The sequence below is a fragment of the Cyanistes caeruleus genome, chromosome 13 (genome assembly GCF_971803275.1).
Source record: "Cyanistes caeruleus chromosome 13, bCyaCae1.hap1.1, whole genome shotgun sequence".
NCBI lineage: Eukaryota > Metazoa > Chordata > Aves > Passeriformes > Paridae > Cyanistes > Cyanistes caeruleus.
Genome location: NC_141713.1, coordinates 10926796 through 10951593, shown reverse-complemented (window position 1 = coordinate 10951593; position 24798 = coordinate 10926796). Strand labels below are relative to the sequence as shown.

Genomic DNA, 24798 nt, shown 5'->3' with positions numbered 1-24798 from the left:
CAGCTTAATGCTCTGATTTCTTCTCTATATAATTATGAACTTCAATAGTTTTTGTGTTAACTAATATAAAGCTCAGGTTTTTTAAATCAGGAAGAAAAAGTTTGTAGTAAGAATTTATTAGGATTCTGAATTATGTAGCTCGGTTTTGTTTTCAGAAAGGCAGCCAAAAAAGTATAACCCAGAGGCTCTACATTGGTTTATTTAACCAGCTTCTCACTTTCATCTGCACCTTTAGTTACAGTGAACCTTCCTCCCCCATATCCTGCAGTCTGTCACTACCTGTTCTCCTTTATGGTGAGATGCAACAGAGATAACATCATTTTCTAAATGTGCTTTGTGTGATGCAGGAGTGTGTGCCAGGAATACAGTGATGGCCCTGTCAAAGCTCTACAAACCAGCTGTATGGCTGCGGGATTTTTCCCCCCAGCCTCTCGCGCCCTTTGAGCTGGACCATCTGAACGTTTCTGGGAATGGCTGAGCTGAGCTGCCTGTTAGAGCAGATACTTCAGCCCTTGGAGCCACCATAACTATGCTGTCTATTTATGAAGAGCACAGAGCACACATTTAGGTAGAGTGAATGGCATCTATAATTAAGCATTTGAAGTTGATCTTTGATCTGATCAGTTCTGTCATGAGAGGTGTGTGAAGGAGAAGTCCAGCGTGGAAGTTCAGTTCAAAGTGTATGTTAGGCATTTGTAATAATGTTATCTTCTGGCCTTACTACAGTTGATCACATTCAGATTTCAGTTCTGGATTTTTATGGATTTTAAATTCTTTTAAAAACATTAGTGCGCTTAACACAGGACTCAGTATCCCCTGAAGTCAGGTTAGACTGTTAGACAGAATCTGCATGGAAATGTTGAAATGCTATGTTTGTTCTTCTGAAAAATAAAAAGCAATTTGAAATCTGAAGTCAAGTAGAGATCAGGGGTGAATACGGTCAGTTTTCATCAGGTGTAGAAAAGTGGTATGACTGACACTATTTCAGTTCTAGTCTTTGTTTGTAAGACAAAGGAAACAATTACTTCAACAGCTTCTGTGCCTGTATAAGCTTATGTGAAGCTTACTTGTGTTGCAGTCTCTGATATTTTTCAAGGCTTAGACTGTGTGTTTGCTTACTGAACAGAGGACATGATGGTTGATTACATACTCATATGTTAAACATACCTCTAATTCCAGATTGATAAAATCAGATATCTTTCGACTTGATAAAGTAATAATTTGCCTCAGAAGTAATAAAGAAAAGATAGAATAAGGCATATTATTGGCATTGGGTAGTATAAGTTATTTTCAGTCTTAGCAATTCTGTGTGTAATTAAAACAGTTCAAATGTCGCTTTCGTCAAAACTGCTGCTCGAACAGATGATCCCTTCTTATGCATCCGATAAGCTACTGCAGTTACTGTTAAAATCCATCTAAGCCATTTTATTAAGCTGTTGCTTGTTCTGTGAATAGCTGCCAGCCTTAAGTTCAAAGGAAAGTGGGTTCTGATTTGTTCCCGTGTCACATGGAAGAGGTGTGCAGTGAGAACAGTATTACTGCCCTTTCAATGCTGTGTGTGGAGCTGTGTGTGATGTCTGCCATAGCCTGCTTTCCCTTGCTGTGGCTTGACAGTAATTACAGTACAGCTAATATCAGAAGTTGATTCTGTTTATTCAGACAGGAAGACTGTTGAATTGTCCCACTTCCAAAGTCAAATGTTTGTGTTAACCACAGAGATCAAATCTGTAGTGCATATATACAACATATGAGTATTATTTATTTCCCTAACGTTTCTATTCCATTTGGCTTTTGTTAACTAACCCAGATTAGCATTTTAACAACCCTGAAGTGAACTTCTGCCATTCTTCCTGCTTGGACAGTGTGTGTAGACCATCCATCATCCTGTCCTTGGCCACAACAGGCTACTGGCTCCACAACCATTTGGAGCTACACAGAAACCACCCGACTGTGAACAGCACAGCTGGCTACAGCAATTTTTTCTTCCACACCACTGGCAGCATTGTCTGGCTATGGTAACTAAAGTTAACATCCAGAACGTGAAGTTTCTTTCATTCTGGCACCCCTGCCCAGCCCCACTGCAGCTCGGTGTGCCCACCTGCAGAAGGAAGGGCTGCAAAATAGCTGGGAGGAGTGAGACAACCGCTGGACTCTTGCTTTTCAAGGCTCCAGTTAGGAGACAGCAACCTGTTGTTTGGAGTGGGGTGACATTAACTCTGTCCATACTCGAGAGGGAGCTTGCTGGCTGAATCCTGTGTGCGCTCAGTGTGCAGATCAGGGTGTGCTTGGGAAGCGCCAGCTAAAGAATCAGAACTTGCTGCTTTAACTTAGCCACACAAACTGCCAAGGAGCACAGAAAGAAATGGAGAATTTCGGCTGTGTATTTCACACATTCTTGTAGAAGCCTTTTTAGTTCCACAACGGAAACCATGTGATTTCACAGGATCTGTGCCCAGACTCTAATACTTGCTACAGATGCTTTCCTTGGTTTATTTTGCGGATGTATGAATGCAATAAGAAAGAAATTGTTACAGGATTTGTTGTTTTAATTCTGACGTGTGCTGTGAATGGCAGGTAACCAGCAGGTGAATGTACTTGTGACTCTCTGCTAATTTTACTTGTTGAGATTTTTGCATAATTTAAATAAATTGGCCTAGCGTGACTGTCTGTCATGTGTGAGCCACTGCTTTCTTGCTGGAAGAGAACTTTTGCTTTCAAGAGCAAAGGAGGTCAAGAGGTATTAGTGGAAAGGGAGGGGCTTGGTGGGAGTGGAGGAGCAAAGAAGTGGTGGTGGAAGAGGAGGAGCAAGGAGCAAGTGACATTTGTTCTGTCCAGGATGGTTACAAACCTTGTCAACTAAATCAGTCCCTGGACAGCTTTGATTTATATTCTCACACAGCAGATTGGCCTTGGTCTGCCTGACCTTGGTAGCATAACAGAGGTCGTATTTACACACAGAGACTCTTCATGCAAAAAAGTTTGTTGTTGCCGTTACTTTTTTAATTTATTTTTTTTTTAACCATTACATGCAAGAGCCAAATTGCAGCCAAGTTTTCTAATTGGATAGCCACTGGAAAAACACGGAATGAAAGGGCTGGATTCTGTTCCCACAGTGGATAGTTTAAAAGAAGAGATGGCAGATGGGTAGTCAGGCAGTGGCCTCTAGAAGCAGGAGAGCCGTGTTGACCTGCATAATCAGCAGCTGTGCTGGTGCACAAGCCACCTGAACGTAGGTGAGCTGCGTGTGCTGGGGACAGGGGGCACGCACGCTTTGGCATCAGAGGCAAAGGGGAGCTTTGAAGAGGGCCTGGGATGAGAATGAGGAGTTAATTGGCAGATGCGTGCTAGGGGGCTTTTCAAGTGTGGGAGGGACAGCAGGGAGGCAAACACAGAGTTGCTCATCTGGAAAGGTAACGAGTGAGCGGTGGGGACCAGCATCACACACTGGCTGCCCACCAGCAGTGGGAGTGAAACCTCAGAGGAGATGAGAGCTGATCAGCTGGTCACTCAGCTCAGCTCTTACTGCAATAATAGGCTTTTCTTAATGTGGGCTACAGAGTTCATCTCTACCAAATGGTCATGGCAGCTGGGGCTCTGCTTTCTCAACAGCAGTAAAGTACCAGCTCACACCTACGTTGGGTAGGGCCTTCCTCAGAGCTTTATTGTGGTGTGAAACAAAAGGTATTTCCCTCAAGTGCTACTGCCTTGCTTCTCAGGCATGTGTATGGGCCCTGGTGGTGGGCAGGGACTGCAGCACCAGCACAGAGTGTTGCTGCTATTTCTGTGTCTGTCTGTCTTGACAGATGCACTTTGGGGTTGAAAGAAAATCTTCACGCTTGTATGTCAAGCCCTTGTTTATGCTGTGCCTCCATTTAGGTACCCCCTTCCCATGTTGTGTGAACCCCTATGAGTCCCATCAGGCTGTGTAACCATCGTGTTTTCAGAGACCACAGAGAAGAAAAATGCCTATTTCGTTTACAAAAACCTCCATGTATAGTTAAGGCTGCAGTATTGACATTTTAGATGGCACTTCAGTGTACCCCTGCGTGAGGGAGCGTGGCTCTACCTGTTGGTGTGATGGTAGCGAAAGCAAGAAAGGGCTGTGTAGGCAGTGTGTGTGTTTCTGAGCAGCTCTCTGCCTGGTGGGACAGAGCCCTGCAGAAACAACTTGAACCAAGCAACCTGGATGGCAGGAGAGAGCCCTCTGACCCTTTGACAGTTGTCCAAGAGCCAGCTTTGGCACCCCATGCAAATATAGCTCTTTGTGTATTGCCACCTGGGGATGAGTGCCGAAGAGAAGGGAATGGATAACAGAGGAAAAGCAGTAGTGGGAAAGCTGTCAACAGTGTGTGAACAATGTCCCCAGGTGTCTCGTGAAAGGAGTAATAAGGGAGGGGGGAAATAATCTTGCAGAGTCGAATGGTTTCTTTCAATTTGCAAACTTCTCTCTGTGACAGTTTCTTTAACCCAGCATGTGTTTATCAAAGATTAACACCAAAAAGCCAGTAATTTGTTTTTACTCAGTAAATCATATTTTCTTCATAAAGTAAATGCAGTGTGGATATTTTTAGCATTATATAGGTTTTTTTCCTTGATTATAACCTCAGACAAAAATAATCACATCTCATGCTTTGGGGATTAATCTGATTTCCTGCAAGGGTATGGATAGAATTTTTTTTTGTCTCGCATACCAGTAGACAGGTTTTACTGTGAGAGTGGATTATGGCTTTTCCTCCCCCTAAAGCATCAGGTTTTCATCCTCACCAAAAACATAACAAACACTGCTCATGGCTAAACAGTGGTCTTCAGCAGCAAGCTGTGCCAGCACAAACTTAATTGTTTGGTACAGATGGGTAAGGAAAGTACGACCTGCAGATGTAAATAGTATGGGGGGTAGGTATGATTACCTTGTCATGTTGTTACACTGGCCAATATTGCTAGTGAAAACCCGAGGATTTAGGGAAACATTGTAATTGTTTTGGAGATCTGGGGAGGCCGGTGTGGAAGAGAGGATGGGACAGGCTGTAATAGAAAGCTTTAAAGCCCTAAGTCTCATTCCCTGATTTGGCACAGATTTCCTTCTGACCTTGATTCAAGCACTTGCAGTCCATATGTTACTGATTTGAATTTTTTTTTTAATTTTACTCTGAAAAGTCTGATCTGTGACTTCTCTGTGGCTCACTAGTCAAAATGCCAAAGTATTGCGATGCAAATATTTCCCTGTCTTGCAGAGTGAATGTTATCCTGAGGTGATGGAGCCCAAGTAATAGAGAGAGGAGGGAGAGCTGGTGCCCAGCATGGCTGCATCCAGTTGCAAACCCTGCCAAGGCTGGGCTCTGCAGGTTGTGCTTGCTCTGTGGAAAGTGAGCAATTCTGTGGTGCAGAGTTCCCCAGATCAGCACAGGGATGGGACCCAGGGCAGGGAGAGCCATAGCTGCCCATTCCAGCAGTCTTGTCTCCAGCCCTGGACTGGCAACAAATAGATGTAGTTTACCTTACTGCATTTATATCATTTTAATAACTTCAACAGACTTCAGGGCCAGGAATCAGCCAGATCAAATGCTTCACTAATACATCTGAGTTCTAAATAAATAAAAATACATTTTTCATCAGTACTCTGCATTTCTGGTAAGCCAGGTCCCCCCAAAAGGCCCTCAGCACAGGCACCTTTCAAGGCATATCCCTGTTCTTCTGACCATCCCCAGGGTCTCACAACATGAGCACTGGTGTTCCCCCCTCTCCCCTGTGAATATGTATATACATACTTTTACAAATACACACTTGGAGACTACAAAGGCAGCAAATGTGATAATGTGATCCAACTGTTCAGTGCTAGGCTAGAAAGAAGTATTTTTCTGCCATTATGTGAAAATTTAGCGTGACTGGAACAGAGTCTGCATTTGATTAGGCAATTTAAGAAATGGAAGAGGCTTCATACTGTAGGGCAGTGCTACAAAACAATTGCTTGGAACATGTTCTAAAATTGGTTTGCCTTCACCAGATTTCCATGTGTTTCTGCACGACATCTCAAATGAAAGTATGAGCCGTCACGTGGCAAGTGACAACATTTTGGTATGATGGAAAATAAAAGCAGCAGTTTAAACAATTACTCCAAATCCTGAGAATACTTTGAGATTAAAAAAAAAAAACAAAAACAAACTAAAACCAAGAAAACAAAACTCTCTATTTACTGTCAGCCTGGGAAAGACATTTCATAACACATCCTTTTACTGGCATAGTTAATCTTTAATCGTAACAAGATAATAGTAATTGTTAACTTAGAGCTCAGGGTTCCTCCAGGTTTTCATGCCTGTGCTTTGTACATGTAACTGATGGTGCCTAGGAAAGGGGCAGAGCACATGCTTTGCATGTACAAGTAGGTAACTGGGTGGCCAGCTACCACATTAGTCTGTGCAGAAAAACCAAGACTAGTTAAAAACACCTTGTTCCCCAGTCTCTGTAGGCAGTATTCCTGCAGGCACGGCTGGGTGACCGTTCCAGCCCTGAGAATGGCATACACAGAATACCAGCACAGTATTTAAGGTCTCCCATGTGCTTCTTACCAGTTGAGTCCTCTCCTGTCTCTCCCTTTGCATTTTCCGCAGCCATTTACTTTCTCTCTGAAGTGAGAGCAGTGACATGCAGCAGCCTTTTCCCCAGCAGCAGCAACTCAAGCCAGCAATGCTCCAGCAAGGCACAGTGATGAGATGCTGGAGGGATGTCTGTAGCAGGGGAGAGCAGTGGGTGGAAAGAAGTGATGCTTTCTGGAGTGAGGTTGACAGCAACATTGTCTGAGGCACAGCCTGTTGAACAGCAGATGTGCCCTTTCCACAGTGCAGATCCTTTTTTTCTCCATCTGCCCTGCCCTGTTGGGGCATATTCCCTCCCCCAAACCTCCCTTCCATTTCAAAACATCCCATTCACTTCATCCAGTAGGCAAACCCTGACCTCCTGGGATCCAGCCAGGACTCACATGGGCAGCACTTACCTCAGGATCAGGGCTGCAGCCCTGCTCAGGGGGAAGGCTGCTTAGGCTGCTTTCTGCAGGGCTGGCACACAGCAGGCCTAGGGTGCTGCCAGCACCTCCCTTGGCTGTGGCGTCAGCTGGACTTGTGCAAGTTGTGCCTGAGACCTTCATTATGTCCTCACCTGCAAGTACTGGTTTATACCTGTCTCAGAGTTACCTTATCAGATGATGCTTAATCATGCTGAAATGAGTGGCAGTTTTGTATGTAAATCATGCTCTGCAGGCTTGCAGGAAGAACACTGACTTCTTCACTTACAGCACTGACCCACACTTGTAGCTAACCCTCTAGCCTCAAGAGGAAAAGTGATACTTTGGTCTAGGTTTTAGGCTTTTGTTTCAGGCCAAGGGGGGCAGTTTGGGTGTTTCTGAACCTACGTCCAAGCCTGTATGTACTTTGGGAGATAATTAGATCTTTGCCATTATGGTTTAGGGGTTCTCCCTAGTTTTCAGGATAAAAGTATTTTGGTCTAAAACACATTAATCAAAAGCATTCAGACACCTCTGACACAGCTGGGAGCTGGAGGTGCTCAGGACTTCACCCTGATGAGCCACAGCTGCTGTCCCCTGCAGGGTGGCTTTGCTTTCCTCGGGCTGGGGTCAGGACAGGGCTAGGAGTTCCTGCTACCAGAGCTGCCCATGGCCAGGAATTAATGGAGGATCAGTGCCCAGAGTATGGAACAAATATTCTCTGCCCCAGTCTGTGGACTTAATACGTCCTAGGGCAGTCCCACTTGGGCATGAGCAGTTTGAATTAATGAAATGCAGGTCTGCTAAAATGGTGAATCCAAAGCACTGTTTAAGTTAAAGTACCTTGCACTCCATCACTGATAGCCCAGCCCTGGCAAACTTGCAAGGAAAGCATGTCCTGTAGGATCTTTGCAAAACAGAACAGATTTTGACCATAGATGTAAGCTGAAATCAGGGTTGGTTTCAGGTGCAGGACTTTCATGTCATGGTTATAAGGGAAGGTAGTTAACATTCAGTCTCAAAAATTAACTTAAAATAACCCTAATTGAGGCAATCACTTACAGTTTGCTCAGCATTTTATTTCCTTTCCTGCTGAAACTATCTGGTGTTCAAGTAAATTTCTGATCACAGGAGAATTTAGCCTCAAAGTGCTTCTAATCAACCACTAAACACTTACATCATTAAAAGTCACCCCATCCATTTTGCAAGTTCTGTCAGCTCGTTCTAGAGCAAGAGGGGTGCGCTTGCTGCAACGTTCAAAGCCTGCAAACAACTGAAGTGTAGCTGGCAGTGCCATAAGCCAATTAAGATGAAAGCTGTGATACTCACTGGTAGGGTTTCATCACTTTAATATTAAACTATCTTTTTTTACTTAGGCATAGATCAAGAGGTGTTAATGCAGAATCCTTAAAAGAAGTCAAGTATTATCTTAAAATAACAGACCTGTTATTTGCACTTTCATGCTCAATTAATATCTCAGCTCTAAATATCCTAAATTATTTCTTCAGAGCTTCAGACTTTAAAGTTGTTATAAAAAGTAAGGATGGCTGCATACTGCAAGTTTACATTTGGGTGTACGTTTATAGGACAGAAAGAGTTTTTATTACCTATTCATTCATACAAAATCATGCTTCATGTTCCTAAGAGGAACTACAAGAATTAAGCACCTTTCTTTCATTATAGCCACAAATATTTTCCTGTGTTATTTGATAATTAGCTGAAACAATCTGTCACCAAATTCCAGAACATAGATTTATCACATCATAGAGAATCTCTAAGATTTGAATGTACAGTAAACCTCTGGCATTGCCTTCAGGAACTTTATTGAAGTCAGCCTTCATTAGAAGAAACACATACTGGAATGACATTAAAAAGAATTATAAAGTAAATCACACTTGCATTGATGCTGGCTGCTGTATCCCTGCTTTGGGAGGACTTACCATACTATAAATGCAATTGTTTCATTGGAAAACCTATGTATAGATATGACCTAAAATGGGAATCTAATCCCCTGCCTTTCATATCATAAATACCCATATGGATTTTTAAGGCAAATGTTGCATTCTATGTGGAATACTTTTCTGGCTTGTAAGCAAATGACTCATCATACACATTTCACACAGTAAGACATAGGAAAAAAAGACCAAGACCAAAAAATAGAGATAGGAAAAAGAACTGTTGGTTCCCCCTCTAGAATTTGAGGCATCAGACCCTGGACCATGCTGGTCATATATTTTGACTCAGATGGTACAAAAAGGCATCATTTTCATATTTTGATTACCAAAACTTTGCCTGGTTCCCCAGTGTGTGGCTCTGCTCTGGAGTTACTTCCAGTAACAGCAAGGATTAGGTGCTATTCTGGGTGAATGTTCTGGTGCATCTGTGGTTGCCACTGTGTACATTTCTACAAGTTTAGGGTGGCCCTGCAGGCAGCCCCTGCAGGCAGCCTGTACCACCTTCATAAATTTTCTTCTGAATGTTTTATCTTCTGACAAGATTGTTGACCTGGTCAACAAACCGAAATTGAGCAGCACTCTCCCTTTCTGTAGTCTGCACTCACTGGTGAGCTCTGTTCTCTCTGCAGCTGGTTCAAGAAGCTGAACTTGTCCCACCTGGCAGCAGTTACCATCAGCAAGAAAACTCAGGTGCAAATCCTTAGTCCCCTAAAGCAGAGTCACTGCCAGTAGGGTTTTTACTTCATGAAGCACAGAACTTGAACCATACTCTTTTCAGGTAGTGTTTTTTAACTGCTTTTAGTAGACCATTAGTGGTTTGTACAGCAAAAGATAATCCCTGAGGCTGCAGTAAACAAGATTTTTAACCTTTCTATGCTAGTCCTTTGCATCCAAAGGGAAAAAAAGTGGGGGGAGGGGCTAAACACAGTTAAGTTCCCATTCAGTCTCTTTTTGGGTGCAGGTGGAATCTGTTGTTTGCGGTAGCCTGGCCAACATATCTTTGTTGCTTGAGTGTTCTTCTGGTTAAAGAGCTTGAAGGCACAGAGCCCTTGGCCAGAGCAGTGCCTTGAAGCCACTGTCCAAGGGTATTGTGTGTCCCCCAGCAGGGCTTGTCTCAGGGGCTCACTGGAAGTTGCTGGGTTTTGCTTTGCTCGGCATCAGGGGCTGAAGTCTCAGCTGTAGGCCCTGAGAAACTTGAACTCTGTGAGCAGGCAGCAGTAAAAGATTGTTTTGTTTTGGCTTAACTTTTATTATTACATGGTTTTACGCTCAAAATCTCAGAAAGTAGCATCTGAGAAAGACACTAGTCAGTGCCTCTGCACTAATTAATGGCCTCAGGGAGCCATTTGCATGCAGGAGGAAACAGAGGACAGCAGGGATTTCCTGATTTGTCCAGGTCCATTCAGCTGGGATTGTGAGAAACTGCATCAACATAAATTGACTAGGCTCAGCATATTGCTAATGAAGTCTGTCTTTACCCCCTCAACATTGTGGCCAACTTGTACTTCCAAGCACAGAGGGGATCCTTGGTCTCACCTCACAGCCTGAGTCTGGTGGAGGAGGAAGGTGATGTAGTCATTTACTCAGCTTTTATTATTGCAACTCTTTCCTCCATTCCTTGCCAAACTCTTCACAAGTGAGCTGACTTTTAGGAAGTATCTTTTTTTCTGACCTGTCTTGAACTTGAGCCTGGATTTGCTGTACTGCACTTCTTTCTGTGCTTAGCATTTTGAGAAGTGTTTATCATGTTAAGGAGATTTTTAAGATTTTTTATTTTTTTTTTCAGTAAGTAGAAGGTATTGCATCAGTGTGGTTTGAAGCCATTTTATATGTTGCTTCTCCCCAGCTGGCTGAATGCCCTTTCCCTTCCCCCTTCTATTTTACGTGGCAGTGCACGGAAAGATGATTGATGGAGCGTCACCACCACGTTGTCAAAGGCTGGAGTAGATTAATGGGCAAGAAACACCAGCCTGTTCCCCTTCATGTGTGATTGTTTGAAGGCAGGCTCATATTTTAACAGAAATTATATCCTGCTTCTCTGGATTCCCCCAATCAGGAATTGAAGGATGGGATTTCTATCTGAGATTGAAAGGTGGCAGCCACAAAGAGCCAGTTTATTACTTGGGACAACTGCCTGCCTCCCATTTGACCAACAGCATCTCCCTGAGGCCTGTTTCAGGCAGGTTGCTCACCTCCTTAACAAGGTGGATTTTTGCCACCAGTTAACATTTACACCTCTAGTTCTTTCTCCTTGCAGACACAACTCGTTATTGCATAGGCCACGTGGCCAGGGGAGCTCTGATCTGTAACCAGCTTTTCACCTGAGGGACACTGCTCAGTGTGCCCGTGCTGCAGGGAAGGAGCACATCTGACACCAAGCAGCTCAAAACCTTTGAAAAGGCTTTTTTGGTGGTTGCCTTGGTCACAAATTCAGCCTTGATCTGTGCCTCAATTCCCCAGCTGCAAAACAAGGATAGCAATATGGTAATTTCCAAACATTGCACTTGCCATGGATTGTTTTCTAGCAGAAATGCTAGGAATGCAATTTGTAAGAGAAATTAATCAAAGACTGGGCTGAATCCTGGCAGGGGAAAATAATCAAACCCAGAGTATGCATGTTTTCTGCATTTTCTTGAAGGTAGACATTGCCAGCATTTCGTAATCAGCTATTCCAGGCCTAACAGATATTTCAGCATTGTTATTTGTAGTCCCCAGTAGTGGCCTCCACTAAAAGGTTTGAATGTGGCAGGAATTACGTCTTTCACACCAGTCTATCTGTGTACCAGAAGGCTACACCTGGCTGTCATAAACCCCTGCTCCAAGGGCTAGATGGAGCCCATTTTTCTGATTATCCAGGAAACAGCTGTTCTTCCCAGTTTATTCTCTCTTCAGTGGTTCTGATCTCAAGCCTGTGTCCAACCAGATAAAAGCTGCATTTAAGAGCCTCTTGAAGCAGGTGCATTTTCTTTTCATATGTAGCTGGAAAGCAGAGCTACTGTTAATATTCTTTCAATAATTTTACAAGCAAAATAATAAATCTGTACTTGTTGCCTGGCTGGTGAGAAGTGATTACCTGTGGTTTGCTGATCCAGTGCAGCTCTCTCCTTTCTGTCTTGCTGTGACAAAGGTTTGTGCTTCATTTTGGTATTTTCTCTGATAGAGATTTGTGACAGATGATATTTAGTTAGAAAAACTTCCTGAACATAACTGTTCCTGCCATATATGTTCTTGGGGTTCATCTCTGGAATATCCTGAGATGTCTGAGGGGTTTTTTGGGGAAGACATAAATGTGAGTTTGCTTCTGCTCTGGATGCAGCCTCTGGGGAAACACATCATCTGGATTTGCATTTACAAAACTTAACATTATTTTGAGGGCGTTTGATACCCTGCCTGAAATTTGAATCTGTTTGAGAGAACTGATACTTTGTTTACCTGGCATTTCAGTTGTTTCCTGTTTGCTTTTGTGACAGCTTGCTGCATATTGGCCATGATAATCATGACCTAAAAACAAGTTGCCCTTTGACAATTGTGACCTAAAAACAAAAACAAATTGCCCTTTTCTCTGCAGCCATTTCCTGGAGTCCAGAAATCAGTATCTGCCTCTGTCAGGCAGGTTACACGGAAGTTTTGTAATTGTTGCCCTAGTCAATTCTTCCCAGACGTAACACTGGAAGGAAAAAGAAACTTCCCATGACATGCCCCTGCTTGGTACAGGTGGAACTTGTACTGTTCACAGGTTGTGTGCAATTTGAAGCCGGGCCAGGGTCTCTTTGAGTCATGATGTGGGCCTCAAGCAGCTTCATCTTCTATGCTGACTACAGCCTACATGTCTGGGAGAGCTTCTTGCTCTTTGGCAATTTGTATTCATTTGTTCTCCAAGAAAACAAGGCTTCAGGGAGGACTTTTACTAAGCACCTTATATATGTTACTGTGCACCAACTCAACATGCAGTTTATGTGTCTCCCCTTTCACTGGAAAAGGAGTGGGCTGGATATTTGGAGCCTGCTTTTCCTTACAAAAAGCCCCGAAAAAAAAGATTGTGTAAGCATTAATGATTTGTTATTGTGTCTGGGAGCCACAGTGCTGCAGGACTTTGCTCTAATGGTGCTTTCACAAGAAAGAACTAATTTGACTAACTTTATTAATTCCAGTTTGTTTTAAGTTTGCTCATTAGTAATTTAACGCAAGATGCTTCAGCTGAAGAGGCCATGTCAGGACAAGGAAGAGCAGAGGGAAAGTGCCAGGAATCATTAGTGTTTATTAACCACTGCACTCATCAATCTTGACTAAGAGCACAGCCCATTCGTTCTGGACTGGTGGACTGAAATACAGAAATATCATTAACAGTGGAAAATGCTTCTTTCCAGGTCAGTCTGTAATGGGCAAGCATCCAGACAACACCCCCCATCCCCAAATGTTCCCAGCCTGGTCTCCTCACAGTCCAGCCCAAACTGACAGCTCAGCAGCCTCTGGAAGGAGGAAGCCCTGCCCCTTGCCAGCCATAGTATCAATTAACAAATACAGCATTTTCGTCCCCCATAAGCATTACTGAAAGGTTAAGTGTTTTTATGAAGGGGTTTTTTAATTGCTTTTCAAATTATTAAATGATTAATACTTTTGTGCTTTGCTGGATCATGTCTGGCACTTCGTGTTGGCAACATGTTATTCTCACTGAAAGTCTTGAAATATTAAAATGGAAAGGTTTCTCTTTTTTTTTTCTGTTTAGACAAAGCGTTTAATAACCAATTTCAGCAACTGCAAGGCACTGAGCTGATGACTCAGAGCTCTGACCTGTGAGTCGGGGCTGAATGAATGCCTCCAAAAGCTTGGAGGAGGGAATAATACTACATTTGCCAGGTTTCTAATGAGAAATATGACCCCTGCCCAGTCCACTTGCAGTCATTAAGGATCACATTTCACTTTGAGATGTGTTTTCTCGCATCCTACCCAAATTGCAACTTGAGTAGTTACATTCTGCTCACTAAAATATCCCTGTGGTTTAATTGAAGAAGTTATGTTTCCCTTCCCCTCTTAAAAGCTTTGTTGTATAATGTTGTGGTGCTATCGTGATCTGTGCTGTGTGATCTACAGAGCACACACACAACCCCCAGCTGAAAGCCTCTGAAGCCTTTGACAGTAGGAAATAGAATGAGGGGGAAAGTGGCATCTTGGGAAGGTGGTTCAACATTGCATCTCCATTTGAGTCTCTTGTCCCCCTTGTGAAGTGTGTGACAACGCTGTCACGCTGCAGGGGCAGCATTTTACATTTACTTTGCACATGTGTAAGTCACCACAGCAGGAAAAGCGTCAGGTGCCTGCTCCTGGGCAGCAGTTCTGTGCCAGTGGGCACGTTGGGCTGAGCACTGGAGGCACACCTGGAAACAAGCAATGACATTAAAACACAGCATGGATGTTCAGACACATTGTGTGTGTCATGACGTTTTGTGGATGAGGTTTAGTACTGTATGAAAAAAGGGTTTGTGTTGGATGACATTTGGTGATTGAGGGGATGGGAAGGGATTGCTGTTCAATTAAAATTCTAATCCCAAGTTTGACAATTTTTCTTGTCAGGTCAGCAGCCTGTATGTTCTGTTTCTGATTCTGTGAATTAAATGGGTTGACATTCGTCAGCTTCTTCAGAAATGCCTGTAAACCCAGCTAGAAATTAGCAAACATCAATATGTTTCAGGGCAACTTGGAGCAGGGCAGTGTCACACAGCGGGAGTGGTGTGGGTGTCCTGTGCTGCTGCAGCCTCACAGCTGTGTCCCTGTTCTGCAGGTAGTTGAGCAGTGTTGTCACCTGTCCCCAGCCATGAGGCTCCCCGTGCTCTGTGCCTTGGTGACGCTGCTCAGCCTGTCCCGCTGCCGGGCCGTCAGCTTCCCCGAAGACGAGGACCCCATTAATGTTGTGGACTACCACTGTAAGTAATCTGCAAGTGCTGCTAAACACCAGGGAAAAAGTTCTAATGTTGATTATTTTTTTCTTTGCCCTCCCCACCCCCCCCCACCCCAGGGGAAAAAGAAAAAAAAAAATCTGATTCCGTTCAAATTGAAATGTGTTTACTGGCTTTGTATCTTTAATAGAACACTTAATCATTTTCTTAAAAAAGCAATCAGAAATACAGCAATAACTTCAGGAAAAAGAACATTTGCTGACATTAGCCATCTTTTCCTCATTTATATTCAAGACATTACTCAAGGAATTTAGTTTAAACCCTTCTACACCTAGTATATACAGCTAATCAATGCCATATATTGATTCTTTAGCTCTATAATCCTGAGTGATGGTGTAGCCCATTTTTACTTGCAGATTCAAGGCAATATCCAGTATTTAGAGGACGCCCTTCAGGCAATGAATCTCAGCACAGACTGGACTTCCAACTAATGTTGAAAATTCGAGACACACTTTATATCACTGGCAGGTAATTTTCCTTCACTCAGTTCATTAGATTAAAATTCTTTTCTCTTCTAGTTTTGCATTTATGTGTAAAATTCATTTAGAAAAATGTGCAGAATATGATAAAAATTAGAATCGGGGCAGAATTTCCCAGAGAAATATACCATATCTATGGCCAGTGCATGAAAATTGGATTTGAAGGCTGCAGTTACTGTAGTTAAGCTTAAACCAATGATCAAATGCTCTTTTCCCTCTTTTATATTACTGTCCTGCCTGATAAAAACCTCTCCTGATCATTTTAAACTTGGACTGACACATCAGGGCTGTAGGAAGTGAGGATAACACACTTGCATACAGCCCAGGTGAGTCCTCAGCAGGATGGGCAGACAGGGATGGACAGCTGGACACTGCAGGTGCTATCTCAGGACCACACCAATAAAAATCAAAGCCACCCCATGTTACCCATGAACATCCTTCTCCCATTTGCTTTAAACACAGAAAATCCATAAGCATTTCATAGAAGTTGCTGATCTAACATAACATTCTGAAAGCAGATTTAACTTAAATAAAGAGGCACAGAATTAATAAATTTACTGGTTTTTTTTCTCTGCAAACAGGGACCAGGTTTACACTGTAAATTTAAATGAAGTTCCAAAATCAGAAGTTATCCCAAGCAAGGTGAGCAGATGCGTGCTGGAAAGGGAGAGGTGTTTTCTTTGATTTTAATGGGGTTTTTTTAAGAATTTGCTGTGGCGAGGAATTCAAATGTTCCTTTTTGGTCTGCTTTAACAGAAATTAACATGGAGATCAAAGCAGCAGGACAGAGAGAACTGTGCTATGAAAGGCAAACATAAAGTAAGTTTAGGACATTATAGAAAAATGGCACTAGTATTTATTATATACATGGAGTTTGTGATTAATACATTTTATTCTCTTTTCAGGATGAATGCCATAACTTCATTAAAGTCTTTGTTCCAAGAAATGATGAGATGGTGTTTGTCTGTGGAACAAATGCATTTAACCCTATGTGCAGATACTATCGGGTAAGAGTACTGAAGATGTCATTAATCTGGTACTGGTTATGCTTGCACTGTTTTTAGCAAATACATCCAGCGTGCCTGGAGAGTGCTTCAAGGTGAAATAAAAACAGACAGAAGCCAATGTGCTGAATTAAGTTTTGTGGAAAGACAATGTTTTGCTTTTGTGCCAGTGCACAAAATAGAAATGACACTATCACCCATTTATTTTTCTTCTCTAGTTGAATACATTAGAGTATGATGGGGAGGAAATTAGTGGTTTGGCAAGATGCCCATTTGATGCCAGACAAACCAATGTCGCCCTCTTTGCTGGTAAGAACTTTTACTTGTAATGAGTCTAAATGATTAATGACACCAAAGGAGACAGAGAGCTTTTAAAGCAAGCACAGGAAAGCTAAAGGTGTCATGGTGCCCCTGCTCTTAAATTTTTTAAAGGGCCTCCAATGGATTAGAAGCTGACCTGTTAATAAATAGGTTACAGCAGTCTGGGGAAGTGTGACAGTAAAGAAATGGGGAAAAATACAGGCTAGTCAGAATTCTCTAGATTATGAAAGGCCTCTTAATACCATGTTTTCAATTTCCATTTTAGATGGAAAATTGTATTCAGCAACAGTAGCAGATTTCCTGGCAAGTGATGCTGTTATTTATCGCAGCATGGGGGATGGATCTGCCTTAAGAACAATAAAGTATGACTCCAAATGGATAAAAGGTAATTTGGGGTGTATTTTCCCATACACATGGCAAATGTAATTGCAGTGACACAGAAGGTCAGGTTATTCACAGCCAGCCTGGTTTACACATGTGCTACAGTGTCAGCAAGCATGAGGCTTTCAGAGTATTAAAAAGCTGCATAATGCAAAAAATAAAAAAACAGACCAAATTTTTGTTAAATGCTTCAGAAAATGAATTTGCAGTAACAAAATAACTTAGCTGAAATACAATTTCTGTGGGGCCTTTTCACAGTCCATTAGCCAAATCTAAAGACTTATTTTAAACTCCAGTGCACCTGTATTTGGACGTCCTAAAGTATCTGGAAGACTGGAGCTCACATTGGCTGGTGTGGACCTGGGGAGGAGGTGCCAAATCTCAGTGTCACTGTTGTGTGCCCATTGAGCAGTTCTTTGAAGTAACTTCTCTTTGCTCTTTCTTACAGAACCACACTTCCTCCATGCCATAGAATATGGGAACTATGTTTATTTCTTCTTCCGAGAAATTGCTGTAGAGCACAACACTTTAGGCAAGGTCGGTATCGTCACTGTGAGTGTTGAGTCATAGCAGAAAGAGCTCATCCTAAAACAGCATCAGGAACTAGCACAGTTCATAATACGAAGGAGGAACTAGGACAAAGCTTGCACAGTTTTATCACGGTTATAATTTACAGGGAGCAGAGAAAAAGAGAAGTAGAGCAGTGCATTCTCCAACCAAAAAGCTGTATCTGTTCTCCAGGTCTCGCTGTTACCAGCTCGCTACAGGTGTCTTTCAATGTGCTGTTGCCTAAGTGCTGCTGTTGCCTTAACTCTTGTGCCAAGTAATGGAAAAGCTGAGGGTGTTTTCATGCTTATTAAAGAAACAAAAGAAAACAACACAAAAGGAGAGTTTCAAAGAAGTTTCTCTAATGTCCCTGGATATTGAATAATTCAGTCATGCCAGTACAGAGTATAATACTCATGCCTCACCATGGAAGGATATTCTGCAATAAATTATTAAATCCCTTACACATGGTTTTAATTAAAGTCTTTAAATCTCACTAACAATATGATTTTGAAGGCGAAAAGGGTGGGAGCAAACTGTGGAGATGCATTTGCTTGGTGATACATTAAGATGCCTGTGCACTCCAAGCTGAACGCCATTTGCTTTCATCTTCTCTCTGCAGATAAATGGCAGCTTCCTGTTAACAACATTATCTCGGTGTTTTATTAAGGGCTCAGAAACAAGCACTCTTTCCCTTGCATCTCTCAAGCCTCTCTCCCTTTTCCTTCTTTTTGCCTTTTGCAGGCTGTGTATTCCCGTGTGGCACGCATCTGCAAAAATGACATGGGGGGCTCCCAAAGGGTCCTGGAAAAGCACTGGACATCCTTTCTGAAAGCTCGGCTCAACTGCTCAGTTCCTGGGGATTCATTCTTCTACTTTGATGTTCTGCAGTCTATCACAGACATAATAGAAATCAATGGAGTACCCACTGTTGTGGGTGTATTCACCACACAGCTCAACAGGTAAGAGATGAGCAACCTTTAATCAAAGGCAGATCTCGGATTCTTTCTTACACTGAGATTGGTGCCATTGTAATCTGAGTTCTTGAAACTATTTTTTGAATTTTACAGCATCCCTGGTTCAGCAGTGTGTGCTTTCAGCATGGATGACATTGAGAAAGTCTTCAAAGGGAGATTTAAAGAACAAAAGACTCCTGACTCTGTTTGGACAGCTGTGCCTGAAGACAAAGTACCAAAGCCAAGGTAAAAGGTTCTCACTCATGATGTCATAACATTGTCCCTGTAAAGAGCTACCTTAAATCAGCTGCACTCGAGTGCCTCATTGGGTAAAACCCAAAGCCGCGCCTGACACTTCAGCCATAAGGCTGCTCATTAACCGGCTGCCTTCTCTCATTAACTAAAATATCAAGAGGAAAACAATATTGTTCTCATTTCAGACCTGGCTGCTGTGCGAAACACGGCCTAGCAGAGGCTTACAAAACCTCCATTGATTTCCCAGACGAAACGCTCTCCTTCATCAAATCTCATCCTTTGATGGACTCAGCTGTTCCCTCAGTCACTGAGGAGCCCTGGTTTACCAAAACACGTGTCAGGTATGACAGTTCAAAAGTAACACCTGTGAAAAGGAAAACAAGAAAACCTACTGTTAATGATGTGCCTTTTGGTCTTGCTAGATACAGATTGACAGCAATTGCTGTAGACCACGCTGCTGGACCCTACCAGAACTACACAGTCATATTTGTTGGCTCCGAAGCAGGAGTAGTACTTAAAATCTTGGCAAAGACCAGGCCTTTTTCTTTGAATGACAGCATATTACTGGAAGAGATTGAAGCTTATAATCATGCAAAGTAAGTATTACCAGAACATCTAAGCTCTTCATCTAGTCCTTGGTACCTAGCTGAAAAAGATTATAGTAAACTAGCTCATTATCACCACCATCACCACTTGTTTGTCATTTCATCGTGTTCCTCATGTGGAATAACCTGAAAGTATTTGGTCACTTGCCATTTTGCATGGGTTGAATGAACAGCCTAATTCCACTCCACTGACGTCAGCGACGCAGTCTAACTCTCCCACAAATACTTCTGAAACGTCAGAAGTATTTGGTGATGTTAAAAAGAAGTGATCTGTGCTTATCTTGAGGGTTGCTCAAGAGTGGCCGATAGTGTATAACCTATATCTGATCATTTTAAACTTGTTTATTTTTTGGCACAAAGAATTTGGGAGTGGAAGCATTCCAAATAGACTCTACAGGCCTCCAAAACAAGACTCTTCTGCTCTCTCACAATATTTATGCTGACTGAGAGAACAAAGAAAATGGATTTGGATTTTTTTCCTACATCGTTCAGCGAATTTCTCACCTAGCTGTTAGCAAGAGCCAGAAGCCAGTGTTTGATAACTCAGATGTTCGATTAGCAGTGTCTCAGCAAAGAGTAGTAGGTTACATTTATGTATGTGAAAAATATCTGTTCAGTAGCTACACAGACAATAAAATGTTTACTGCACAAAGTACTACAGTCACTAAAGCAGTGGCCTGCCCTTGTTTTTGCTGACCAGGTGTAATGCAGAAAGCGAGGAGGACAGAAGAGTCATTTCCCTCCAGCTGGACAGAGACCACCATGCTCTGTTCGTGGCATTCTCCAGCTGCGTCGTTAGAATTCCCCTGAGTCGGTGTGAGCGTCACGGGTCATGTAAAAAGTACGGCTCCATTCCTGAACTCCCCCTTAAAGCAAGGGCACCAACATTTCTTAGGAAGGAAGTAAAAAATGCATAATTTTTTGGGGTTTTTCTCTTGCAAGGGCATGTATTGCTTCACGGGACCCATACTGTGGCTGGTTAGACCACGAGGCGTGTGGAAGAGTGACACCAGGCATGCTGTAAGTACTCCTTTTCAAGTTAGCCCAGCATCTCTAAATCTGCTTTACAGACCCCACGAGCTCATGCCCTTCCCTTGCACAGTTACTAAATCTCTATTTTTTTTAAAGATTTTTTTTCAGTGCACTGTATATGTAAGAGAACAGAATGCTAAAGTCTGGCCTTATTCTGCAACTTCTGGGTGATGACTTGCTTTCAGTGAGAGTTTTGCATGTGTAGGAGGACAGGCAGACCTGTAGGAAGAGCAGTTGGAAGCAGGAAGGCAAGCAATTGCAGCATGCAAACCTGAGCAGCTTCAAGAAGACAGGACACAGTATCCCCTCCCAGGCATGCTTATGGTCAGGACACAGGCAATTGCAAACATGAAAGTGCAGGATTCACAGTGGGAAGAGCAAGGTTGTGCCTCTGCACTGGAGCTGGGGTGCTATATATGCATACCAAAGGCGTTTTGCACAAATCAAGTCTGTAATATATGGTGCACTAGCAGCTGTATCTTAAAAAGAGGCCTTTGTAGTAGGCCAGTGCAAACTTTAACTGGTATAATTGGATGGTTGTATCTAAACCCAGGAGCATGCCCAATGGAGAAGACATGATGTAGTTGCTAAAAAAAAGGGATTGTTTTTCTTCTATTTCCTGGCATAAGCACACACAGATAGTTTTAAAGCCGGACTATCCTGTACATTTTGTACAATCCTTTGGGCCACACACTGGCTGTTGTGTAGGTTTCCATCTGCTGCTTCCAGAAAAAAAAAAAAAATCTCCATTTGTATCCTTACTAATACTGTTAATTGCAGGTTCTCTTTGTTTGTTTCATACAACCACAGCACTGGAGGATACGTACAAGATGTCGAATTCGGCAACACGGCACAGCTTGGGGACTGCCATGGTAAGGCACAGTCACTGCTGCTCCTTTGGAATGTCTCACCATAGTCTGTGGCCACACCTCACTGTGGATGTTAAATTTCTGATGAGCTTTTCAGTAACATGATGAACACATCACCTGGTGTTACTGTGAATGTTCACAAAGCTGAGCTTTTTTAGTCCTGGGTGGCAGAGTTTTTCTCTTTCCTTCACCAGTTTACAGCTATTTGGGGTCTACAACAAAGTATTGAAGAATTTATTTTTTATAACCAGTGATATTTTAGTTCTTATTTTCCATTACTCAGGTTTGAGATCTTTTGCTTTCTTTTTGTTACTTTTTACTGATTACTTGTTCCTTTAATTCTTTTAGAAATTTTGCCTACTACAGCTACACCAGATTACAAAATATTTGGCGACCCAACATCTGGTTAGTTTTTTTTAATTTTTTTGAATTAATGACCTTTACTTTCCTTCAGTTCAGCATTTTCAGCCCTTTTTTCCTTCCTTTTGCACAGTTGGCAATCCTCCATTTTTGTGCTTTTACTCATGTTCCCACTGATGGTAAAGATAGTCAGACTCTTCTCACTCAGCACTTCACCCTGTGTAGCCGCATGTTAACAGCTCATTATTTATTGAGACATCTTTTATTAAAGAGCCTGATTAACATAGATGACATCTTCACTGCACGAAGTCCACTAAGCTTTACTCTTGATCCCCAGCCATGCGTTTGTGAATGCCCCTCTTGGTCATCTCGAGTAGATGAATGGCAGAACTTCATCATCTTCCTCCTTACCTCTCCTTTTCTCTTTTCCTTCCTTCCCAGCAAGCTTTTTGCACAAATACACATTTTCTAAAATGTGTATTTCTTTATTTTTGAAATGCTTTAAGTAGTTTATGCTAATGGAAAAAAATTTAACATCACAAACTGTGTAGCTGAATGAGAAATTGTGTAGACAAAAGTGGCTTAGAAAAAGTGTTGTGCATTGTTGTCAGATGGACTTTTGCATCCTTTTCTCCTCCAGTGATTTTTCTAATAATGTGTTCACCATCAGCCCCTGGTGTTCAGGGACACCCAGTGCTCCTCTGTTGAACTCAAGAGCAGAACCTGTCTTGACTTCAACAGGAGCAAGACTCAGCCCTTATTCTCCAGTCTTTGCTTTTGGAACTTGGGTCTTTGCTTCCAAACCAAGGGCACATTTCTGAATGACAAACAGGACAATCATCTATTTGTATGTTAAATTTGTAAGAGTGCAACAAGAACATTATTTGTGGTTTGGTTTCTGACGTTTTCACTTCTGTTACTTGACAAGAAGTAATGTTTGAGACAAATATTTTCCAGATCTATTTACCCACAATGCAAGTTAGATACTCACTTCAGGAAACAAAACTGTCACACAGAAATGCTGCCTAACTTTATGAGTGTTTATCAACTGAATTTTCAAAGTAATATTTTATGACACAGATAAAATTGAACCTTATTTTCAAGTCCTGAGTAAGTGTGCTTTTAAAGTACATTTCTCAAGTCTGATCTCAAGCCATAGACCTTCCTGCCTAAACCTACTGGGACAGTGAACACAAAATACTCAAAGGTGTAAATGAGACTGAACTGTAAACCTGATTTGATGAGTTTCTTCCTCTGTGCATTTTCACGTAGGCTGTGGTGGGTCTGTTCAGCAAACGTATTACAGAGGAGCCAGAATCTGTGCAGGATTGTTCCTTAGGAACCATTACAAAATAGGGGTTAAAAACATTCCTTTTATCCCCACCTGCAGAAATGGCTCATTCAGCAGTTCCTGGTATACCATAATAGCAGTAATGGAGCTGATCTGGTTTCTCAGGCATAACCTGTCATGAGTGTGTATCGTTCCAAGTAACTTTTTTTTTTTTTTTTTTGAAGAAGTTTAAAAGGCAGCCAAGTATGTTGTCTCCAGTGAAGAATATAGCAATTAAGTAGACTATGTTGTGCTTTTCACCCCCACAGTTGCTTGCTTAACTTTTGCACTGCTTTCACGGTTGACTTCTCTGGCTTTTTGGCTAGCAGCTATTGAAGTGTAAATGTACTATTTTCATATTTTCAGTTTTGAAGTAATTGATTTTTATCAGCCATCTGTACTTCTGCAGAGTGTAAGGGGGGTCACATCTTGCTCTGACATGTAACTCCCGTAAAATACTGTGTCCAGCTATAGCTTAGATGTGCCATGAAACACATTAATAAAAATCTGTTTGCCACCACAGACATGGAGTTCTCCTCAGCTTCCATTACCACAATGGCAAGTATCCCAGTTATATCACCTAAAGTGATTGGTTCCTGGAAACCTAAAGTGACTGGCTCTCGGAAATTTGTAGTTCAAGATGACCCAAACACTTCTGATTATTCTGATCCATTATCAGGTGTCCCAAAGGGTAAGGCCTTACCAGGGAATACACTGCAGCTGAATGGAAACCTGATAGTCTCAGCATTGTCTAAGGCTTAAATGTAACAGCCATGATTGTTGGGCTGTATTTTACACCCATTTCCTGTGAATATGCAGACAGTGCAATCATGTTTTTCATACCTACTTATCCCATGGACAAAGTGCTGCTTGGAGCTTATAAAGTTCAGCCTTTTAATCCTGGAGTGGTCCAAAACTTTCATTGAAGTCAATGGCAGTTCTGGATACTTCTAAAAAATACCTTCAAGACCTATCTGCACCTCTGTTTATTGTTTTCAATCCAGTCTAGTTTGGCTTAGACCGTTAGTCCTCATGAATGTTTGCTTATGTTTTGGGTTTTTTTCATTGAGGTTGGGGGTGGTGGTTTAAAACAGAACACAAAACAGAGTTCCATGAGAGATCCATGTGTTTAAGGGGGCATATCCCAGCCTCTGCTTGCCTTCAACATGTTCTTGAAGGATAAGGATCAGACTAAGAAAGTGCTGAATTTTTATTCTCTGGATATGAGCATCAGTTTAGAGATGATCTCACTACATACTGAGATATGCAGAGGTTTTAAGCTGAACACAAGAAACCTATTCTGTCTGTAGTTCATCTTCCTCTAGCCATTCTTTCAGCTAAGTGAACCTTTGATTAGGCTCTTATGGCAACTGAGACTTAAACTCAGTAGGACTATTGCAGTCAACCACAGAATCGAGAAGCTTCCAATCCCATAACCAAAATTTAACACAATTCTCTCTCAGTGCATAGCACAGCAAGGTGACAGACATGTTTGCACAATTCTGTATTTACTGAAAAATCTCACCAGCCAAAAACCATTTCTGTTTTATTACCATTCACCAAAACATATCAGGTTTCCTATCAGCCATTATGGCCGTGCATTTGTCATTTTAATTTGTTGCAGTTATTTTCTGTTTTGCTTTAAGTTTTTATTATCATCTGCTCTTGGTTCTGAATCACATTTTGTGTCATAGCTATTAGTGAACTTTACTCACGTTTTCCTTCTGCTTCTGCACAAAGCCATTAAAACCTGTAAC

General features: G+C 42.1%; 1 protein-coding gene across 50 annotated transcripts in view; it reads left to right on the top strand.

Moving 5' to 3' along the window:
* Positions 1-24798, top strand: part of SEMA6D (semaphorin 6D) — a 227490-nt gene that overhangs the window by 198013 nt on the left and 4679 nt on the right. For 12 of the 50 annotated variants that reach the window (XM_086848340.1, XM_086848339.1, XM_023934014.2 and 9 more), the window contains 17 exons: positions 14729-14870; positions 15260-15371; positions 15964-16024; positions 16139-16201; positions 16288-16389; positions 16605-16695; positions 16973-17092; positions 17537-17625; positions 18379-18596; positions 18705-18836; positions 19031-19186; positions 19268-19441; positions 20151-20291; positions 20393-20470; positions 21263-21354; positions 21700-21756; positions 23565-23732. In XM_086848340.1, coding sequence (XP_086704466.1) covers positions 14729-14870; positions 15260-15371; positions 15964-16024; positions 16139-16201; positions 16288-16389; positions 16605-16695; positions 16973-17092; positions 17537-17625; positions 18379-18596; positions 18705-18836; positions 19031-19186; positions 19268-19441; positions 20151-20291; positions 20393-20470; positions 21263-21354; positions 21700-21756; positions 23565-23732 — 1996 coding nt within the window. Of the gene's footprint in view, positions 1-9578; positions 9728-14728; positions 14871-15259; positions 15372-15963; positions 16025-16138; positions 16202-16287; positions 16390-16604; positions 16696-16972; positions 17093-17536; positions 17626-18378; positions 18597-18704; positions 18837-19030; positions 19187-19267; positions 19442-20150; positions 20292-20392; positions 20471-21262; positions 21355-21699; positions 21757-23564; positions 23733-24798 lie in introns of those variants that run through there. The other 38 variants (XM_086848357.1, XM_086848377.1, XM_086848372.1 and 35 more) reach the window with 10 other exon arrangements.